General features: G+C 39.5%; 1 protein-coding gene across 2 annotated transcripts in view; it reads right to left on the reverse strand.

Moving 5' to 3' along the window:
- The window catches only part of LOC126183821 (uncharacterized), an 87,621-nt gene extending 73,910 nt beyond the window's left edge, over positions 1-13,711 (reverse strand). Inside the window, exons 1-2 of one of the 2 annotated variants that reach the window (XM_049926074.1) lie at positions 13,485-13,711; positions 12,972-13,343 (exon numbers count right to left, since the gene is read on the reverse strand). In XM_049926074.1, coding sequence (XP_049782031.1) covers positions 12,972-13,343; positions 13,485-13,562 — 450 coding nt within the window. In that variant the 5' untranslated portion in view covers positions 13,563-13,711. Of the gene's footprint in view, positions 1-12,971; positions 13,344-13,456 lie in introns of both variants that reach the window. The other variant, XM_049926075.1, reaches the window with a different exon arrangement.
- Between the last annotated feature and the right edge of the window lie 4,270 nt (positions 13,712-17,981).

A 17,981-nucleotide genomic window follows, 5' to 3' on the forward strand; every position in this document is an offset into this window, starting at 1 on the left:
GGACCATCAGCATGGAATTGGCTGATCGTTACAAGGCTGACAATTTTTTTGTTTAACATCATTACAGGCAATGAAACATGGGTTCATCACTTCGCACCTGAAACAAAACTGCAATTCATGGGGTGGTGCCACACCACACCACCTCCCTTCCGAAGAAAAAGCTCAAAGCCATACTCTTAGCCAGTAAGGTCACGGCAACCGTCTTCCGGGACTCTGAAGGGGTTATTCTGTTTGATGTCCTCCCTCATGGTGCAATAACCAACTCTGGAGTTTATAGTGCTAAAGTCAGGAAATTGAAGAAACTAAATCAACATGTTCATCACCAGAAAAATGCAATCTTCTCCTTCACCATAACACTGCAAGGCCTCACTCAAGTCTGCATAATGAAGAGCAGCTCACAAAATTTCACTGGACTAGTCTTCCTCATCCACCCTACAGCCTGGATCTCGCACTTTCTGACTTCCATCTGTCTGGCACTGAATGAAGATAACATAAAAATTTTGTAACCAAAAAAATGGGGAATAATATGATGCATTGGAATTCTGAATGAAACTATCTTTTAGGAAAAAAAGTGTTTAATTACTTACTGAATGTCCCCCTTAAAGCTACCATAACAATGCAATCAATATTCTCAAAAATTACTATGTATCATGTCACAGTCTTCAACACTTAAGAATAATTCACTGAAATCATTTCTGCCTATTAATTACCACTGCACACATACAGATGACATTTCTGCCCTGGACAAGGTCCCATCAGGGACTCTTTCTCCATAAAAAGTCCAGAACCTTTTGTTGATGACACCCAGAAAAAGCTGCAGTTCATGCAAAGTACAACTGTCTAGAACATTTTAGAAGTGAGCAGCTGTGGCAATCACTGGTCCAAGTATCGCAAACAGCACCCTTAAAAGCCTCTTAACAACAATGAATACTTCTACAGCTTTCCTTTTGCTTGCAAAATAAGGATTAAAGATAAAGACTGCTACTAAAATAAATGTCAATTATCAGTGGCCTTGTTAAAATAATCAGAGGCACAGGCAGCTACAAGTTCTAAAACTTAAGATTTCAAAGACAGAATTAACTTGAATAATTTTCTCTCACCTATTTACATTCTACCCTACTTTTGAATTCAACCAAAAAAATTAATGTTAACTGAATATTCTGTTGCTTCTTGGTAGAACAATATCAAAATACACTAAAAGTACTAGTTTGCTTTTGTTCTGCAGTACTAATTTATTGTGTTAATCGATTTTTGGCTTACAAGGCCTTCATCTCACATAGCACCTTTCATTCATCAAAAATTTAAATTAGTTTATCAGTCTCTTTTTAAAACATAAAATAAAACAAAGTTAGTCTAAAATAATAGATCGAGATGGTCAGTGAGTAATGCAGCCTGTCGCAAATACTTTTAAAATGCTTTTACTTCAGAACCATAACCAGTTTCAGGCATTCATACCCATCATCAGTTGACAAACATTTCCAGTTACATTAATGTTAGCAATCCGAAGATGGCATGAATGCCCAAAACCAGTTATGGCTCAGAAATAGAAGCAATCTTAAAGTATTTGTGGTTGGCTGTATTATTCAATAACAATCACTGATGGCTGCAGAGTTTCCAAGATCCAGCATGGATGAAATAACATAGATCAAGATACTATAGCTGGCAGACCTCTCATCAAATGAACCAGACACCAAAGAACATTCATTAAAATATATTTCCTTAATCAGAAGAGGGTTCAAACAATAAATAATAGTGTAAAATGTACACACTCACTCAAGGAATAGAGAACAGACCAGGTGGTAATCTGGCAGCTGCCCCTGTCAAATGCTAAAATAAGTCCACTAAAATGTGCAACAAAATGTGCATCATACACCATCTCATTTTAGACCAGGCTGAGTCACTTCAAGCCACTGCAGTGGCTGGAAGGACGTATCTGTAGGGGGGGGGGGGGGGGGGGGCACGCGTGCGCACATGAAAACATAGGGAGCACAGTCCAGGGAGGGGAGATAGAGGTCTCAACAGAGGGAAGCAAGGGATATTCCAACTGGATGTCCCACCCGAGGGCGGGAATCAGGATGATGACACCCCTCACATGTAAAGAGAATAGGATATGTGGGATGGTAAAGAAATTTTTGAATGGCAATTGCTTAGGAGACCAAGAGCTGGTACTGTCGAATCTGAAGAGGGAAGATACCCACTTCAGCAAAGGAGACTGTCTACTACAAGACTAATCTGAAAGGCACCGGAGGGCCAGACATGCCATGATGGTTGACTGGGTCTAACTGTTTTAAAGCTGAAGGAGCTGCCAAGCCATATACCTGACAATCATAGTCCAGATGGAACAAAACCACACCCTAGTAAATATGGATAAGAGTAGCACAATCTGCACCAAAGATGTGTTAGCAAGGTAGCAGAGAGCATTAAGTTTCTGCATGCAGGTAGTCAAATATCTGACAGCGGTGGCAAACGTTACAGCAGGTGGCAAATATAGGACAGCCAGGTCAGCTTTTAATCAGAAAGGGGCCCAAACATGTGACCGTTCTACAATCTACAGGTGCTGTGTACCTAAGTGTAATTCTGGGTCTGGATGGACTGTGGTATGACAGCAGAAATGCATGACCCAGAAGTTTGTAAGAGAGAACTGGAATCCATGAGAAAGAGCCAATGCAAAGGCCCACCAGATATCACCTGGGAGCTAGAATTCAGCTGAGGCAACCGAGTGGATGCTGCAGAAAATACAAAAATCATCAACATACAATGTGGGTGTGACCAGTAGGCCAACAAAGATCACTAGCTCATTGATGGTTATGAGGAAGAGTGTGACAATACAGAGCCCTGTGGGATGCCATTCTCTTGGTCGAGTGGGGAGCTGAGCGAAGTGCCGACTAACCCAGAACAATTGGGCGGATAAAAACTGGTGAATAAAAATCAGTACAACAAGGCTTCAAAAACCCCAGTCACAGATGGTGATTAGCAAATGATCACGCCAAGTGGTGGCATTTAGAAAAATGCCTGTCAGACTGCTGTTTCCAACTTTTGCAGGTTGTCAGCTGTGGATCTTCCCTCCTGAAACCACACTGACAGCATGGAAAGAATGGCCCAAGATTTAAGAACCCAGTATAATCAGCGGGCAACCATCCTTTCCTGCAGCTTACAGGGTAGATTGGTCAGGCTAATTGGCTGGTCACTATCAAGGAGCGTTGGGTTCTTGTCTGGCATAAGGATTGGGACAATTACGCTATCTCACCACTGCGAGGGGAAGGCACCTTGGAGCAAAAGATGATTGAAGACTAAGGATATGTTGCATTTGGGGAACATTCAGTTGTTGGTTCATTTGACTGTGAATTGAATTGAGGCCTGGAGCTGTGTCATGGGACAGGACAAGAGCCTCAAGTAGTTCCCAGACAGTGAAAAGTTCATTACAGGATTCAGATTGGAGGGGGGGGGGGGGGGGGGGGGAGTGAAACATAAGGGAATGTCTTCTACCTGTCATCTCTGCAGCAGAAAGGGAGCCGGGGAGGAAGAGGATGCAGATGCTGTTTCAAGAGGGGTCACATAGTGTTCTGCAAGAACTGATGAATCACTACCAAGACCATCCTATAAGACAAGACCTTGAACAGCTGTTGAATGTTGGCAGCTCATAAGACCATGGAGCTTTGCTCACATCTGAGATGAAGAGACATACATCCCCAGGGAGGAGACAGCGTTTTCACCATTCCTAGTTACAGCATTTGATTAGATAGTGAGCATTAGAATGAAGTCACTTAAAAGTGATAAATATGTCATTTGAATCACTGCAGAGATCATCAGTGATCCTGAATAGCTACTGAAATGTGTTTGGCCTGCCATGGCACCGGTCAAGGGGGAGGGGGGGGAGGCTGTAAAAAGGGGAAAAGCAGTTCCAGAGGCATGGATGATCATGTTTGGGACCCACTGCACAACCTCATCAACAGAATCTGACAGCAGTGGCAAACGTTACAGCAGAAGCATATAAAAGTCAGTTGGCTCTGATGTGCTCAACGTGCTGGTGGTGGCAAGGAAATGACAGGATCACTGGGTACAGGTGTCTGGCACAAAATGTAGCGAAGCCATTAGATTGGGGAAAGAGATTGTTAGATTGATACCTGAAAAGGTAGCATGGGAGGCACTGGAGTGAGTGATTCTGTGCACATGAGACTGGAGTGATCATTGTGTTAAGAGTGGTAGGGGAAGAGGCATTGCGTTGTAGTGGAAACAGACAAATCTCAGTCTGGAAAAAGGAAGTTTCGTAGAGGTGGTTCTCATGTAGGTCTGTGGGTGTGAGTGGCTATTGTGTTGGTGGGCGGGGCAGCGGGAGGAGGGGTCAGATGATGTTTCTGGGTGATTGAGAATAGAACTAAATGGTTATTAATGGGTTTGACTGAGGAGTATTAATATTTCGTTGTAAATCACAGTATTCAGTTTAAGGATTATATTACAGAAGAGCGTACAAACACACAGGTTTTGTGTGTGTGTGTGTGTGTGTGTGTGTGTGTGTGTGTGTGTGTGTGTGTGTAGTTGATCCAACACCCAGTTTCAGGGAAGTGGAAAGGGTGCTCTCCCATCTTGCAGTCTCATCTATATGAGTACTGCTAGTAGAAGGTAACACCCTGGATAATTTTTGTGTATTTTGTTGTTTTCTGAGGACAGCAGGGCAAATGTATAGGTCAAAGATTGTCAGTTGAACAGGTTGTGCAGGGAGGGGGGAGGGGTGGTTGCTCGTGTGGTTAATGGAGGATTGGGTAGGTTTTGGGTGGGGCTGGTTGGTTGTGGGGGGTTTGGGAGATATGGGTGGTTTTGAGGATATTTGTTTGATGTTTTAGGAGTGTGAGTGTGTGTGTGTGTGTGTGTGTGTGTGTGTGTGTGTGTGTGTGTGTGTGTGTGTGTGGTAGGCTGGGGGGGGGGGGCTAGTTTTATATGGTGCTGGTTTAAGTTGGTATATTTTTCTTGTTTTATTCATTTTTTATCGCAGTATGTATTGTACATGTGTTTACATTTATAGTTGTTTGTGCATATTGTAATTGGTCATGGTGCAAGTTTTATACGTTATCTTGGAAGCAGGGAGACCCAGTTCCTGAGTGCCACAGGGGCCCCGCCCCACCAGAAATTATGTGATATAATTTTATTTGGTGTCTTTACCTAGTGTTATAAAACAGTCCGAGTACATCATGACTTTGATGTAGTATGAGTGACAGACCAGAGGTAATCAGGACCAGTTTCCACTGCCCCGTTACAGAGACATAACATAATCCTGAGCTGTCACTAGCCAGGCCATTCGACCAGTGCCAGGGGCCCATACTCCCTCTACACCCTCAACTCATAGAACTACAGTCACACTGATGTGACCATGCAGTTCCCCTTTCTCTACTTTGCCCTCCTGTAGCACAGCGTAGGCCATCTTGGGTGAGGTTGCTGGACAGACCAGCTCACGCATACCCCCTTTCCTACAGTGAAGTAGATAGTTTGCTAAAGATGCTCTTTAATTTATTCGGTATTGAAGAGAAGCTAGAAATGAAGCAGTTAGGCGCACACACACACACACACACACACACACACACACACCCCAAGTTCACTTCTGTATATACTTTATTACTATCTACAGTATTTTTTGGATTAGGCCTATATTTATAACTGTATAATTAGAGTATTTACTTTTTTCTAGTGGTTTTTAAGCAGTTTGGCATAAATTAAGGTTATATAACAACCACTGTGCCAATGTGGCTTAGTGATTAGAGCACCTGCATAATAAGCAAGAGGCCTGGGTCCAATTCTCGGCATTGGTACAAATTTTCATACGCTGTTTCAATCTATATATATAAAACCATATCAGTATGAGACCAGTAAAGTCACTGAAATGGTGTAATTAAATTGTAATTCAGAGCAATTTTGCTATAAAGTTTACTGACTCTTCTAAGCCCTACAAATGAATATGAGCAATAGTCACAACTGTTTGGTAGTGTTTTCTGGTATTCATTTCTGAATGTATAGTGAATATCGGTACAGCATCATTGAGATCAAGTCACATTTAGGTACGAGGTTGTGGGGTGTGGTTTTTTTTTCGTTGGTCTCATTTGAGCTATACAGGTCAAGTGAAATACATGATTCCCATGGTTTTTGTCTTTGTAACGTTGTGTGGAATGTTGAGGATTTTTTGTGCTTTATTTTGTGGATTATAATTGTTTTCACATGGTCCCATTACTTGTACTGTCTTGCACTTAGCACTCCCCCACACACCAAACCCTCTGCTTCCCGTGGGGTCCCGTTAGTTCCATTTCATTCCTGGAGTTAAATATTTAATATCTTTATCACATATAAATTTATTCAGATTATTATTGAGATATTGTATATGCTTGGAATAGTAGTGTCCGCCTTCTAGCGATGTCATGGGTCACAGCGGAAGGGTGGAATCAGACCTTCTGGTACCGACAATTTTAAGTGATCAACCACCCTTATTTAATTCAGTGTAGCAAGTGGCTAACAATTTGTTAGCATTTTCCAATGAATCTGTGGCTTTGTAGTGACTTGTCTGAAAGGACACTGTAGCTATATGGCTCATTCCATGTCAGTTCAACCAGGGGCTCCAGCTCATAGTCTCAGATTGGAATGAAATTCAGTACATTAATTCTATCATGTGTGGAACACTTGTGTACAAAGTATTGGTTTCCCCTGCCAATTAGTTCCAGAATTATGACTTGTGAAAGAAGGTGGCATGACCCGGAAATTGCAACCCGCATCTGGCAATCTATCTTCAGAGCCAACTTCAGGTCTTAATAACTTTGGAACTATTCCACACAGTCCAGTGAAATTTTTACAACCCAGTAACATCTATTTAGAGAACACACTATGAATCAAAACACAAACAACATATTTCAGTGGGAAAATAAAAAATTCCAAAATGTGATTAAAAAATGTAATACGTTAAAAGGGACATATTGTAGGTGCCCTCTATGCCAAATATAATTCACTCAAAAGGGTTAAAATTTTTTTGTGGTAAGCTTAATGTGGCCTAAACACACACAGAACTCATCATGCCCATATCAGTCACAAAAACTGAGTTACATGCACACGAATATACAAAAATTTGAAAAATTTCTGGAAAAAACATGGATTTTCTAAGTGTGGTAGCACAAAAGGGACAAGTGGTATCCAAGCCAAATTTCACACACTGCATAAGTAGACCATAATGATATATATCTCAAAATTTCAGCATGTTATTGAAAGACATTTGTGTACAATGGAAGTTGACAGATGTATTTGGTGATGTGGCCATTGTTCCACAACACAATTTTGTAAAAACATATCGTAAACTGTTTGGCCGCTTCTTATCCTCTCCCACAACTGTTTACTCACTAAGCAACAACATATAGACAGATTAACACAACCTATCATTAATGTTTACTGCACCTTAACTGCTAAAAACCAGTCGATTGTGCTTCGAACAGAAGTTCTCCCACACTTTAGCTATTGTACTCTGTACATTGAGTGGCAAATTGTACTGTCTTTCTGACACTGTGGTAGGAACTGGAACTGTCATAAGAATATGTTCAAAAGGAATCCAACACCTGTCTGCCAAATGTGGCCAACGAAATGATCTTGCTGGTGCCATGAAGTTCACAAATGCATCACCTTCTGCTTCACAGCACTCTGCAACACATCCTAAGTACCATTTGTCATCATAAACAGCAATAACATAGTAACCTGGTATGTTGCTGCTTTTGCTTCTGAATCCTGAGTCAGACACACTGAAGACACATGTTGTGCATGAACCTAGAGTTATAACCGGACAGTCTGCTCATCTGCACATTGTCAGAGTCCGCTGGAGAGAAGTGATGATGGCTCCTAGTGCCTGCAACAGTTTTAACGTGTTCTAGTCTGCTTTTTTTAGCAACTCTTCGACTGATTTCACCTCATCTTTCGAAACATAGAATGATTGTATGCCAGAGATATTTTTCTGTACCCAGGTAAATAATTGAAGAGGTGTTAGAATGTGACCTTCTGTAGGGTGCTGCAGACTAGCTCGTGATGCCATGCGCTTAATGGTAGCACCAATACCATCACATACATTTTTACCATGACTTGTTGCGAAAAAAATTCCATTCTGCATGAATCTGAAAATCACAGTAATGCATGCATAAATTTTTGAGATTTTTACAGTTTTTGTACTGACTAGCTGCCCCATCACTGAAGTATTTCGCAAAATGTATGTGAGGCATCTTGTTTTTCACATATGCCATGAGGGTCAACAGAAACATCCGATCTCGCGCGTCGGCTTTGACCCGTGACATAAGGGTGTTGTGGTGTGTGACGTCATTACGGCGCGGAGTTTGGTTTGTGAGTGTGGCGTGTTTGTAGATGTTGCCTCGTTGACGTTACCTTAGTAGGAGTTTTAGGGCCTGTAATATATAGTTTACCTTTTTACTGTACTTTTTGTTTTAACGTCGTCTATGAGGCTTTTATCAGTTTGCCATTAGATTGTTCAATCTTTATTGTCTATATGTTTTGTCGCTACTCGTTATGTCTAATGAATCAATATTGTTTTTTTCTTTTTTTTTATTTGTTTCTTTTTTTTATCTTTTGATTGACCTACGCATTGATCTGTAGCGTAGCCCTGAATACGAGGTTAGGTTGGGAGTTTTTTTTTTGGCGGAGGGGGGGAGGGGGGGGGGGGGTGGTCAGGGGGGCCGCAGCCCCCCCCTGCCTGGCCTTGAGTACCACTTGTTTATTATTATCTTTGTTTGCTATCAATGTTAGCAGATTGTTCTTGTGAAACCTTTGTGTGTGTTGTTTTTCTATGTGTTTTCGTCTTTGTGATACGTATGCGTTTTTATATCCGCCATATTGGAATTGTCGTTTATGGTCGTTTCCGCCATATTTGTGACGTCATGGGTCAAAGCCGACGGGTTGGATCGGACGCTTCCGTATTTCCTGCCATGACAGTGTGAATGTGGGCATGAACTGCAATGGCATCATGAATTAGAAACAAGTCACCAAAAACGCACAGGTTCATGACACTAAAAATGCACAGGTTCATGACAGACACATCACCTGATTCACCTCTATAGCAAATCGCAAATGGCTGGAGAGTTGCTTGGCTGTTGTCCCAATGATATTCTTGGATGGCATCTTGAACTATAAATGCATAATTTTCAGAAAAGTCTAGTATAAGTATAAGCCAATTGTGCTGTTGCTGTAAGGCTGTGTGTGGTCAGTTTGTCCGTTTTTTGACAACACATTTCAACAAAATCTTCCACTGTACTTTCCTTTGTTTCAAGACTTGTGTGATCCATGTGTGTGCATTGTTTATAACAAACAAGTTTATCGTCATCTATAAGGAGTTCACCATACAGTTTGTTATTCATGAGTTCTGCAAGATTTGCCTTACCAAGACACTTTTCACACTGATGTCACACACTAGCAGTTTCCATTGCACCTTTGTAATCCAGACCAAAATCCTTTATAGCAGCAAACATCAGCTTAGCATTTTGATGGGTCTCGCACACAAACATTGTGTGTGCCCCTTGTACTTACAGGCACAACCCATTTTGGCTGAAGATTGGAAGAAGATGATAAACCTACTTTGGTATTGGGATACTTTCCCTTGAATTCTACATATAGTTCTGATATGTTGCATAGCAACAGTCTTTTTTGCATCTGTACACGTACATTTCCCATTTTCACCGTTACACAGTATTTTTTTCCAGGCATTATTCGGCTCTAGTCATTATTTTCATAAAACTCCGACACTAGCACCTTTATTTCTGAACTCAGTTGCTTACCCTGAGCCTGCTGAAGTTGTGGAAGTACTCCTTGGGTTGCTTCTATTTTCCTAGCTTGCTTTACCATACATGAAGAAACACTTAATTCCTTTGCAGTGTAGTCAATAGACCAGCTGGAAGGTGCAAGGGTAAGAATAGCTACTTTTTTCTGGCGTTTGGATATGGCACATTTTTCTTTCAAATCCTGCACAATTTTGTCCAAATCGGAGCATTTCTAGCATGATTTCTGTTCCTTTGGAGCAGACAGTTCTTCCTCTTCCACCATTAATGTTTCAGCTATTGTGTGTTTTAATTCCATTAGAGCTTCTTGTAGTTTTCTTCTACCATAGCTGGGCCTGTCTCTTTTCCCAACTTTGTGTGTCTTCATGGGACACAAGAGCAATCACTGAAGTATTTAATTGCTCATTCACTGTGGTTGTAGGTGGCTGATACTCTTCATCACTGTCATGTAAATTATCAGAATATTCTTCATTTTTTAGCAGTGTAACACACCTGGAACATAACTTTTGTCCTGGTTTGATGATAAGTCCCATGCACTGATTCACTTTCAATACTGATTTTATATCAGTTTCTCTGAGGCTACACTTCACTGTCTTCTTATAAATCCGAAATGGACCAAAACAACTTCTTTGTAGGAAAGAATAATTATCCAGAAACACTTTCATACGATGACAACAAACACTAAAGTTTCCTGGAACTGTACTTCTTGTGCCCACAGGGTGTATCCCAGATCTCCATAGCAACAAATCTTGGTCCGATTCATCCAGATCATACAGTACAAAGCGAATGCCACATTTTGTTCCGTATGTTGTTTTATGACATTCAAGATGCTAGTGCTCTACCAATACTGCAACTTGTTTGAACAAAAGCACTACTAGTACACTCTTCTGCCTCCATACTGACTTTCCACAACAGTACTGACCAGTCTGAACTAGAATCTTTAAAACATGAGTAACCTGTAATGGTTGCTTGTTTCCTTTGTTGTTCCTGCCTAATAATAACTCATTCTGTCCCTGAAAACTACCATTGTTTAACATTATGTTGCCTAATGGTTCCAACAATTGCTGCAGCTTTATCTGAAACAAGCTGTCTGCATCATCACTATTCTAAATCGTGTTAAAAGAAACGTAACCAAATACATCTGTCAACTTTTATTGTACACAAATGCCTTGCAATAACAAGTTGAAATTTTGCCACATATTATATTATGGTCTACTTATGCAGTGTGTGAAATTTGGCTTTGATATCACTTGTCCCTTTTGTGCTACCACACTTCGAAAATCCATGTTTTTCAGGTAATTTTTCAAATTTTTGTATTTTTGTGTGCATGTAACTCTGTTTGTGTGACTGATATGGGCAAGATGCGTTCTGTGTGTGTTTAGGCCACATTAAGCTTACCACAAAAAAATTTATACCCTTTTTGAGTGAATTATATTTGGCATAGAGGGCACCTACAATATGTACCTTTTAATGTATTACACTTATTTAATCACATTTTGGAATTTTTTATTTTCCCACTGAAATATGTTGTTGGTGTTTTGATTCATAGAGTGTGTTCTCTAAGTGGATGTTACTGTGTTGTAAAAATTTCACTGGACTGCGCAAAATAGTTCCAAAGTTATTAAGACCTGAAGTTGGGTCTGAAGGTAGATTGCCAGATGTGGGTTGCAATTTCTGGGTCATGCCATCTTCTTTCACAAACCATAATTCTGGAACTAATTGGCAGGGGAACTTAAAATTTTGTACATGAGTGTTCCACAATTGGTAGCACTGGTGTGTTAATTTCAGCCAAACCTAAGACTACCAGCTGGAACATTTTCTCAAATTGGTTGAATTGACATGGAATGACCCATATAAATCTTGTAACACACACAATTCTGCTCTCAATTGTATAAACTGTACAGCAAGACATATGTTTTTAGTACACAAACTTAGCAAGAAACAAACCCTTCTTCACACTGGGGGAAAGTCAAGCACAACCTTTAAACACAGGTTAATTCTCACAAAAAGTATACAGCGAGGATTTAACCTTTCTTTTCAAAAACAGGCAGTAGTAGTAATATGTCTGTAATAAACACCAATATCACTAGTGGTTTTTTTACTGTATTTTTGCTCTGACACATCCCCACCAAGTCAGATTTTGACAAAATATAAACACTTAAACCAAGCAGATTTTTGACATTTTCTACACTATTTGTAACTTGGAGTTTATCAAAAACTGTCAAATTATCAATAAGTTTTACTGGGCCATGCAACATCATTTGATGAGTGATGTGTTGACGCATTCTAACAAACATTACAGCTCATTAGTAGCCATACATACACACCACAAAATGTTTACAGTAAATGTATGTTCAAATTAAAAGTAAAATACTCTGAAGTATGTTGTAAAACCTTTGAACTTTTCAGTAGCATAAAGCATCACTCTGAAAAACCTATTGTAGGGTAGGAGCAGATAACAACACTGAGTGTAACCTGCCACAGACAATCTTGAACTAAATTATTTTTCTTATGTATTTCAATCGTTTGTAGGTATTATTTGAAAGTTCCTAATTCTGACAATAGCAAAGTCATTTAATACAAATATAATCAAAATATTTCACAGCACCTATATATAAATGTTATCCCGTGTAGCTAAAATGATAATTTGGAAAGTTATGATGATCAGTAACTATTCATATCATAAAACATAAGTAGTATCCTGCTCTATCCTTAACTAATGCTATCCTACTTTGTATATGTTTTCTCTCTATGTAGCCTATATATTATTTCTGTAATATGTGTGGTATGTCCTATACTGTTCCGCTGAATGACCTAAATATGAATAAACTTTGCACCTACATCCTCAAAATAGTATATTATATTAATCTACGTTCTTGTGTACATTTCCATATTTTTATGCATAAAATACTTTAGGCATTAGGGCCTACATGATTTTTCGTGAGAATAAAATTTACAGTTTGCGAAAACTGGATGTACTACAATAATACTAAATAGTAACAAAAAATCCAACTAGACACAGTAATACTGCACTGGTGTTAGATATTTACATAAGTTATGATGCAGTATATGACTGCTACGAACATATTTGCTTCTAGTTTGATAAAAAATAGTGGCAATTCTGAAATGTCCATAACACCTTGACACACAAATCTAAGAATGTAATTCTATACTCACCGCTCGTGCCACAGCACTACTCATACTGCGTTTCAAAATCATAATCCCTAGGCCATCACTGGAAAATAACTCAAGTTTCTTCGTAAAATTTCTAACACTCCTCGCAATTTTAAATTCATAATTGGCATTACACCCTGGCACATCGTTACGATTTCTCATCTTGTCATTTTCTTCTAAATGCGATCTGACCCATGGAGATCTGTGGGTAATACTAGTCTCGCAAAGCAAGCAGTAATTTTTCTCAAATTGTGGTACAACACGTTCCTTTAACTGCAACGCTCTCTTAACATGTCTAACAAAATCAGAGACGGGCTCATACACGACTACTTGACCACTAGCAAGAGCGCTTGTACTGCACCGGGTCCACATCACCTGTAACAGACGGCTAAATTGTTTACCAACACAACTATTACCTACAAAACAACGTTTTTATATGTTATGACGATTTAATAAAGAATAAGTTACAAACAGAGACTCCACTGTACCAGCTTCATTCACAAATTTCAAACGAACCTCTCCAAATCGTGATCCCGACAAGAGCGTCATTAGCCTTTTCGCAAATGCCGCAGAAGTGATTTGCTTCTGCGACATTGTTATTGCATACCCTATAACAACGGCTCTTTACAAAGAACAGTCACACTCATAAAATCTACGTACATCACGTTAACCTACAGCAAACAAACTCAATCGCCCATTCTCACCGCCTCAAGCAGACTACTGCTCAGATCGCTCCTACAACCAAAGATCTCCACTTGAAAGACAAGTTGGTTTACTACTTGTTTGGGCGTGGGTACACCAACGAAGACTATTATCTGAAGAGAACATTCTATGAAATCAAAAATTCGTTAAGAATTAGTTAATTAATGTAATGCGTTATATAAATATAAAATGCATGATCTCAGGAATACTAGGATTTCTATTAAAATTGATACTAAATTTGGAACATAATGTCAGAATTTAGAGGTAAATGTTTAAAGTATAAAAAAGGAAATTTGTGCGTGGTGAGTATCTTACAAATACATTGTAAAACTCTATTACGTAGCAGATGTAACTGACGCTGCGCTGGAGACATGTGTCAAATATATAATTTGCAGTCTAACAGGGCTGTTATGGTGGAGAAAAAAAAACATTGAAATAGGCAGAATCTCTAGAATAAGTTTTGACGAACTGGAAGGTGTTCAGAGTAGACAAAGGTATCTCTGAAAGTATGCAGAGATTCATATCTATTATTATTATTATTATTATTAATTGGTTTTCTGCCTCTTCGTCATATAACCCAAATCCATGTACATTTTTATAGAAAACATGCCCTGACAATAACAGTATTACTTATACTGTTTAACATGCCATGTAATAACAGGGGGGTGGGGGGTGGGCAGATTCAAACATAACGATAGTTAAAGAATTTTTATTGGCAACATGTCATGTTATACCATATGCAGAGCTAAGAGGTTGACAGTCTCAAATTTCTGGGATTACAACTCGATAATACATTCAGTTGGACAGGGCATACCACAGAATTTCTGAAGCGCCTAAACAAGTCTGTATTTGCAGTGAGAATGATGTCAGATGTAGATGACATAAATATAAAAAAAAGCTTGCATACTTTGATTACTTCCATTCTATTACGTCATATTGCATCATATTCTGGGAGTAACTCATCAAACCGAGAAAAAGTTTTTAGTGTGCAAAAGCGTGTAACAAGAATCATTTGTGGTTTAAATTCAAGAACATCACATAGAAACCTGTTGAAGGAACTAGGAATTCTAACCACTGCTTTTCAGTGTATTTATTCCTTAATGAAATTTGTTGTAAGTAATACATCTCTATTTCCAACCAATAGCTCAATACATATTATCACTACTAGGAATAAGAACAATCTATGTAAAGCCCTAAATTACTTACCTTGGTCCAAAAAGGGGTCCAATATTCAGGAACACACATTTTCGATAAATTGCCATCAACCATTAAATACTTGGTTTTGAATAAAGCACAGTTTATCAGAGTCTGAAAGACTTTTTGATAGGCAACTCTTTTTACTCTATAGATTAATATTTTAACACAGACTGTAAGACGAGCTTAAGTAAAAATGTCTGTTATATTTCAGTTTTGACAGCAATTTGTCACAACAGTTAAGAATAGGTGTGTTGTGTATGATAAATTTATTAAAAGTGTATAACAGTGTTTCATTCTGACAGTGTATTAATTCTGTAAGTGTAGTGTTATAAGCCCTTTGCTGTTCCTTATCTATATAAACGATTTGGGAGACAATCTGAGCAGCCATCTTAGGTTGTTTCCAGATGATGCTGTCGTTTATTGTCTAGTATAGTCGTCAGAAGATAAAAACAAATTGCAAAACGATTTAGAAAAGATATATGTGTGGTGCGAAAATTGGCAGTTGACCCTAAATAACGAAAAGTGTGAGGTCATTCACATGAGTGTTAAAAGGAATCCATTAAACTTTGGTTACACAATAAATCAGTCCAATATAAAGGCTGTAAATTCAACTACCTAGGAATTACAATTATGAACAACTTAAATTGGAAGCAACACATAGTAAGTGTTGTGGGTAAGGTTAACCAAATACTGCGTTTTATTGGCAGGACACTTAGAAAATGTAACAGATTTACTAAGGAGACTGCCTACACAATGCTTGTCCATCCTCTTTTAGAATACTGCTGTGGAGTGTGGGATCATTACCAGATAGGATTGATGAAGTACATCGAAAAAGTTCCAAGGAGGACAGCATGTTCTGTATTATCGCGAAATAGGGGAGAGAGTGTCACTGAAATGATACAGGATTTGGGATGGACATCATTAAAACAAACGCGTTTTTCGTTGTTGAGGAATCTTGTGATGAAATTCCAATCATCAGCTTTCTCCTCCGAATGTGAACTTATTTTATTGGTGCCGACCTAAAAAAAATGGTTCAACTGGCTCTAAGCACTATAGGACTTAACATCTGAGGTCATCAGTCCCCTAGACTTAGAACTACTTAAACCTAACTAACCTAAGGATATCACACACATCCATGCCTGAGGCAGGATTCGAACCTGCGACCATAGCAGCCACCCGGTTCTGGACTGTAGTGCCTGGAACCGTTCGGCCACAGCGGCCAGTGATGCCGATCTACATAGGGAGAAACGATCACCATGATGAAATAACGGAAATCAGAGCTTGTACGGAAAGATATAGGTGTTAATTCTTTCCGCGGGATATGTGAGATTGGAATAATGAGAATTGTGAAGGTGGTTCAGTAAACCCTCTGCCAGGTACTTAAATGTAATTTGCAGAGTATTCATGTAGATGTAGAGGTAAATGTTATCAGTTATAGTTTACTGTAACATATTCACCTATTCTGTCAATCTCTTGACAAATGCTCAGGGTAATAAGTACTGTATTCAAATGTTTCATGTTTTTTATGTTATTCTTTCTGCGATTTTCACCCACGAGAATCATCTCATTTTTGAGCCTATGGAACGAAAACTGAATTTAATCTAATCATATAGACTACAACCTAATTTTCCATTCATTGAATTTCATTGTATTCTTTGTACAGGGTGTTTCAAAAATGACCGGTATATTTGAAACGGCAATAAAAACTAAACGAGCAGCGATAGAAATACACCGTTTGTTGCAATATGCTTGGGACAACAGTACATTTTCAGGCGGACAATCTTTCGAAATTAAAGTAGTTACAATTTTCAACAACAGATGGCGCTGCGGTCTGAGAAAATCTATAGTACGATATTTTCCACATATCCACCATGCGTAGCAATAATATGGCGTAGTCTCTGAATGAAATTACCTGAAACCTTTGACAACGTGTCTGGCGGAATGGCTTCACATGCAGATGAGATGTACTGCTTCAGCTGTTCAATTGTTTCTGGATTCTGGCGGTACACCTGGTCTTTCAAGTGCCCCACAGAAAGAAGTCACAGGGGTTCATGTCTGGCGAATAGGGAGGCCAATCGACGATCATGATAACGTGCTCCATTGAGCGTAGGTGGAAGAACATGGGGCCCAATCAAGACACCACCAACAATGCTTGCCCAAACGTTCACAGAAAATCTGTGTTGATGACGTGATTGCACAACTGCGTGCGGATTCTCGTCAGCCCACACATGTTGATTGTGAAAATTTACAATTTGATCACGTTGGAATGAAGCCTCATCTGTAAAGAGAACATTTGCAGTGAAATGAGGATTGACACATTGTTGGATGAACCATTCGCAGAAGTGTACCCGTGGAGGCCAATCAGCTGCTGATAGTGCCTGCACACGCTGTACATGGTACGGAAACAACTGATTCTCCCGTATCACTCTCCATACAGTGACGTGGTCAATGTTACCTTGTACAGCAGCAACTTCTCTGACGCTGACATTAGGGTTATCGTCAACTGAACGAAGAATTGCCTCGTCCATTGCAGGTGTCCTCGTCGTTCTAGGTCTTCCCTAGTCGCGAGTCATAGGCTGGAATGTTCTGTGCTCCCTAAGACGCCGATCAATTGCTTCGAACGTCTTCCTGTCGGAACACCTTCGTTCTGGAAATCTGTCTCGATACAAACGTACCGCGCCACGGCTATTGCGCCGTGCTAATCCATACATCAAATGGGCATCTGCCAACTCCGCATTTGTAAACATTGCACTGATTGCAAAACCACGTTCGTGATGAACACTAACCTGTTGATGCTACGTACTGATGTGCTTGATGCTAGTACTGTAGAGCAATGAGTCGCATGTCAACACAAGCACCGAAGTCAACATTACCTTCCTTCAATAGGGCCAACTGGTGGTGAATCGAGGAAGTACAGTACATACTGACGAAACTAAAATGAGCTCTAACATGGAAATTAAGCGTTTCCGGACACATGTCCACATAACATCTTTTCTTTATTTGTGTGTGAGGAATGTTTCCCGAAAGTTTGGCCGTACCTTTTTGTAACACCCTGTATGTTATACTAGAACTGACACGTGATTCATTTTCACGCAATTTGGGTGCGTAGATCCT

Source organism: Schistocerca cancellata, chromosome 4, assembly GCF_023864275.1.
Source record: "Schistocerca cancellata isolate TAMUIC-IGC-003103 chromosome 4, iqSchCanc2.1, whole genome shotgun sequence".
Taxonomy (NCBI): Eukaryota; Metazoa; Arthropoda; class Insecta; order Orthoptera; family Acrididae; genus Schistocerca; species Schistocerca cancellata.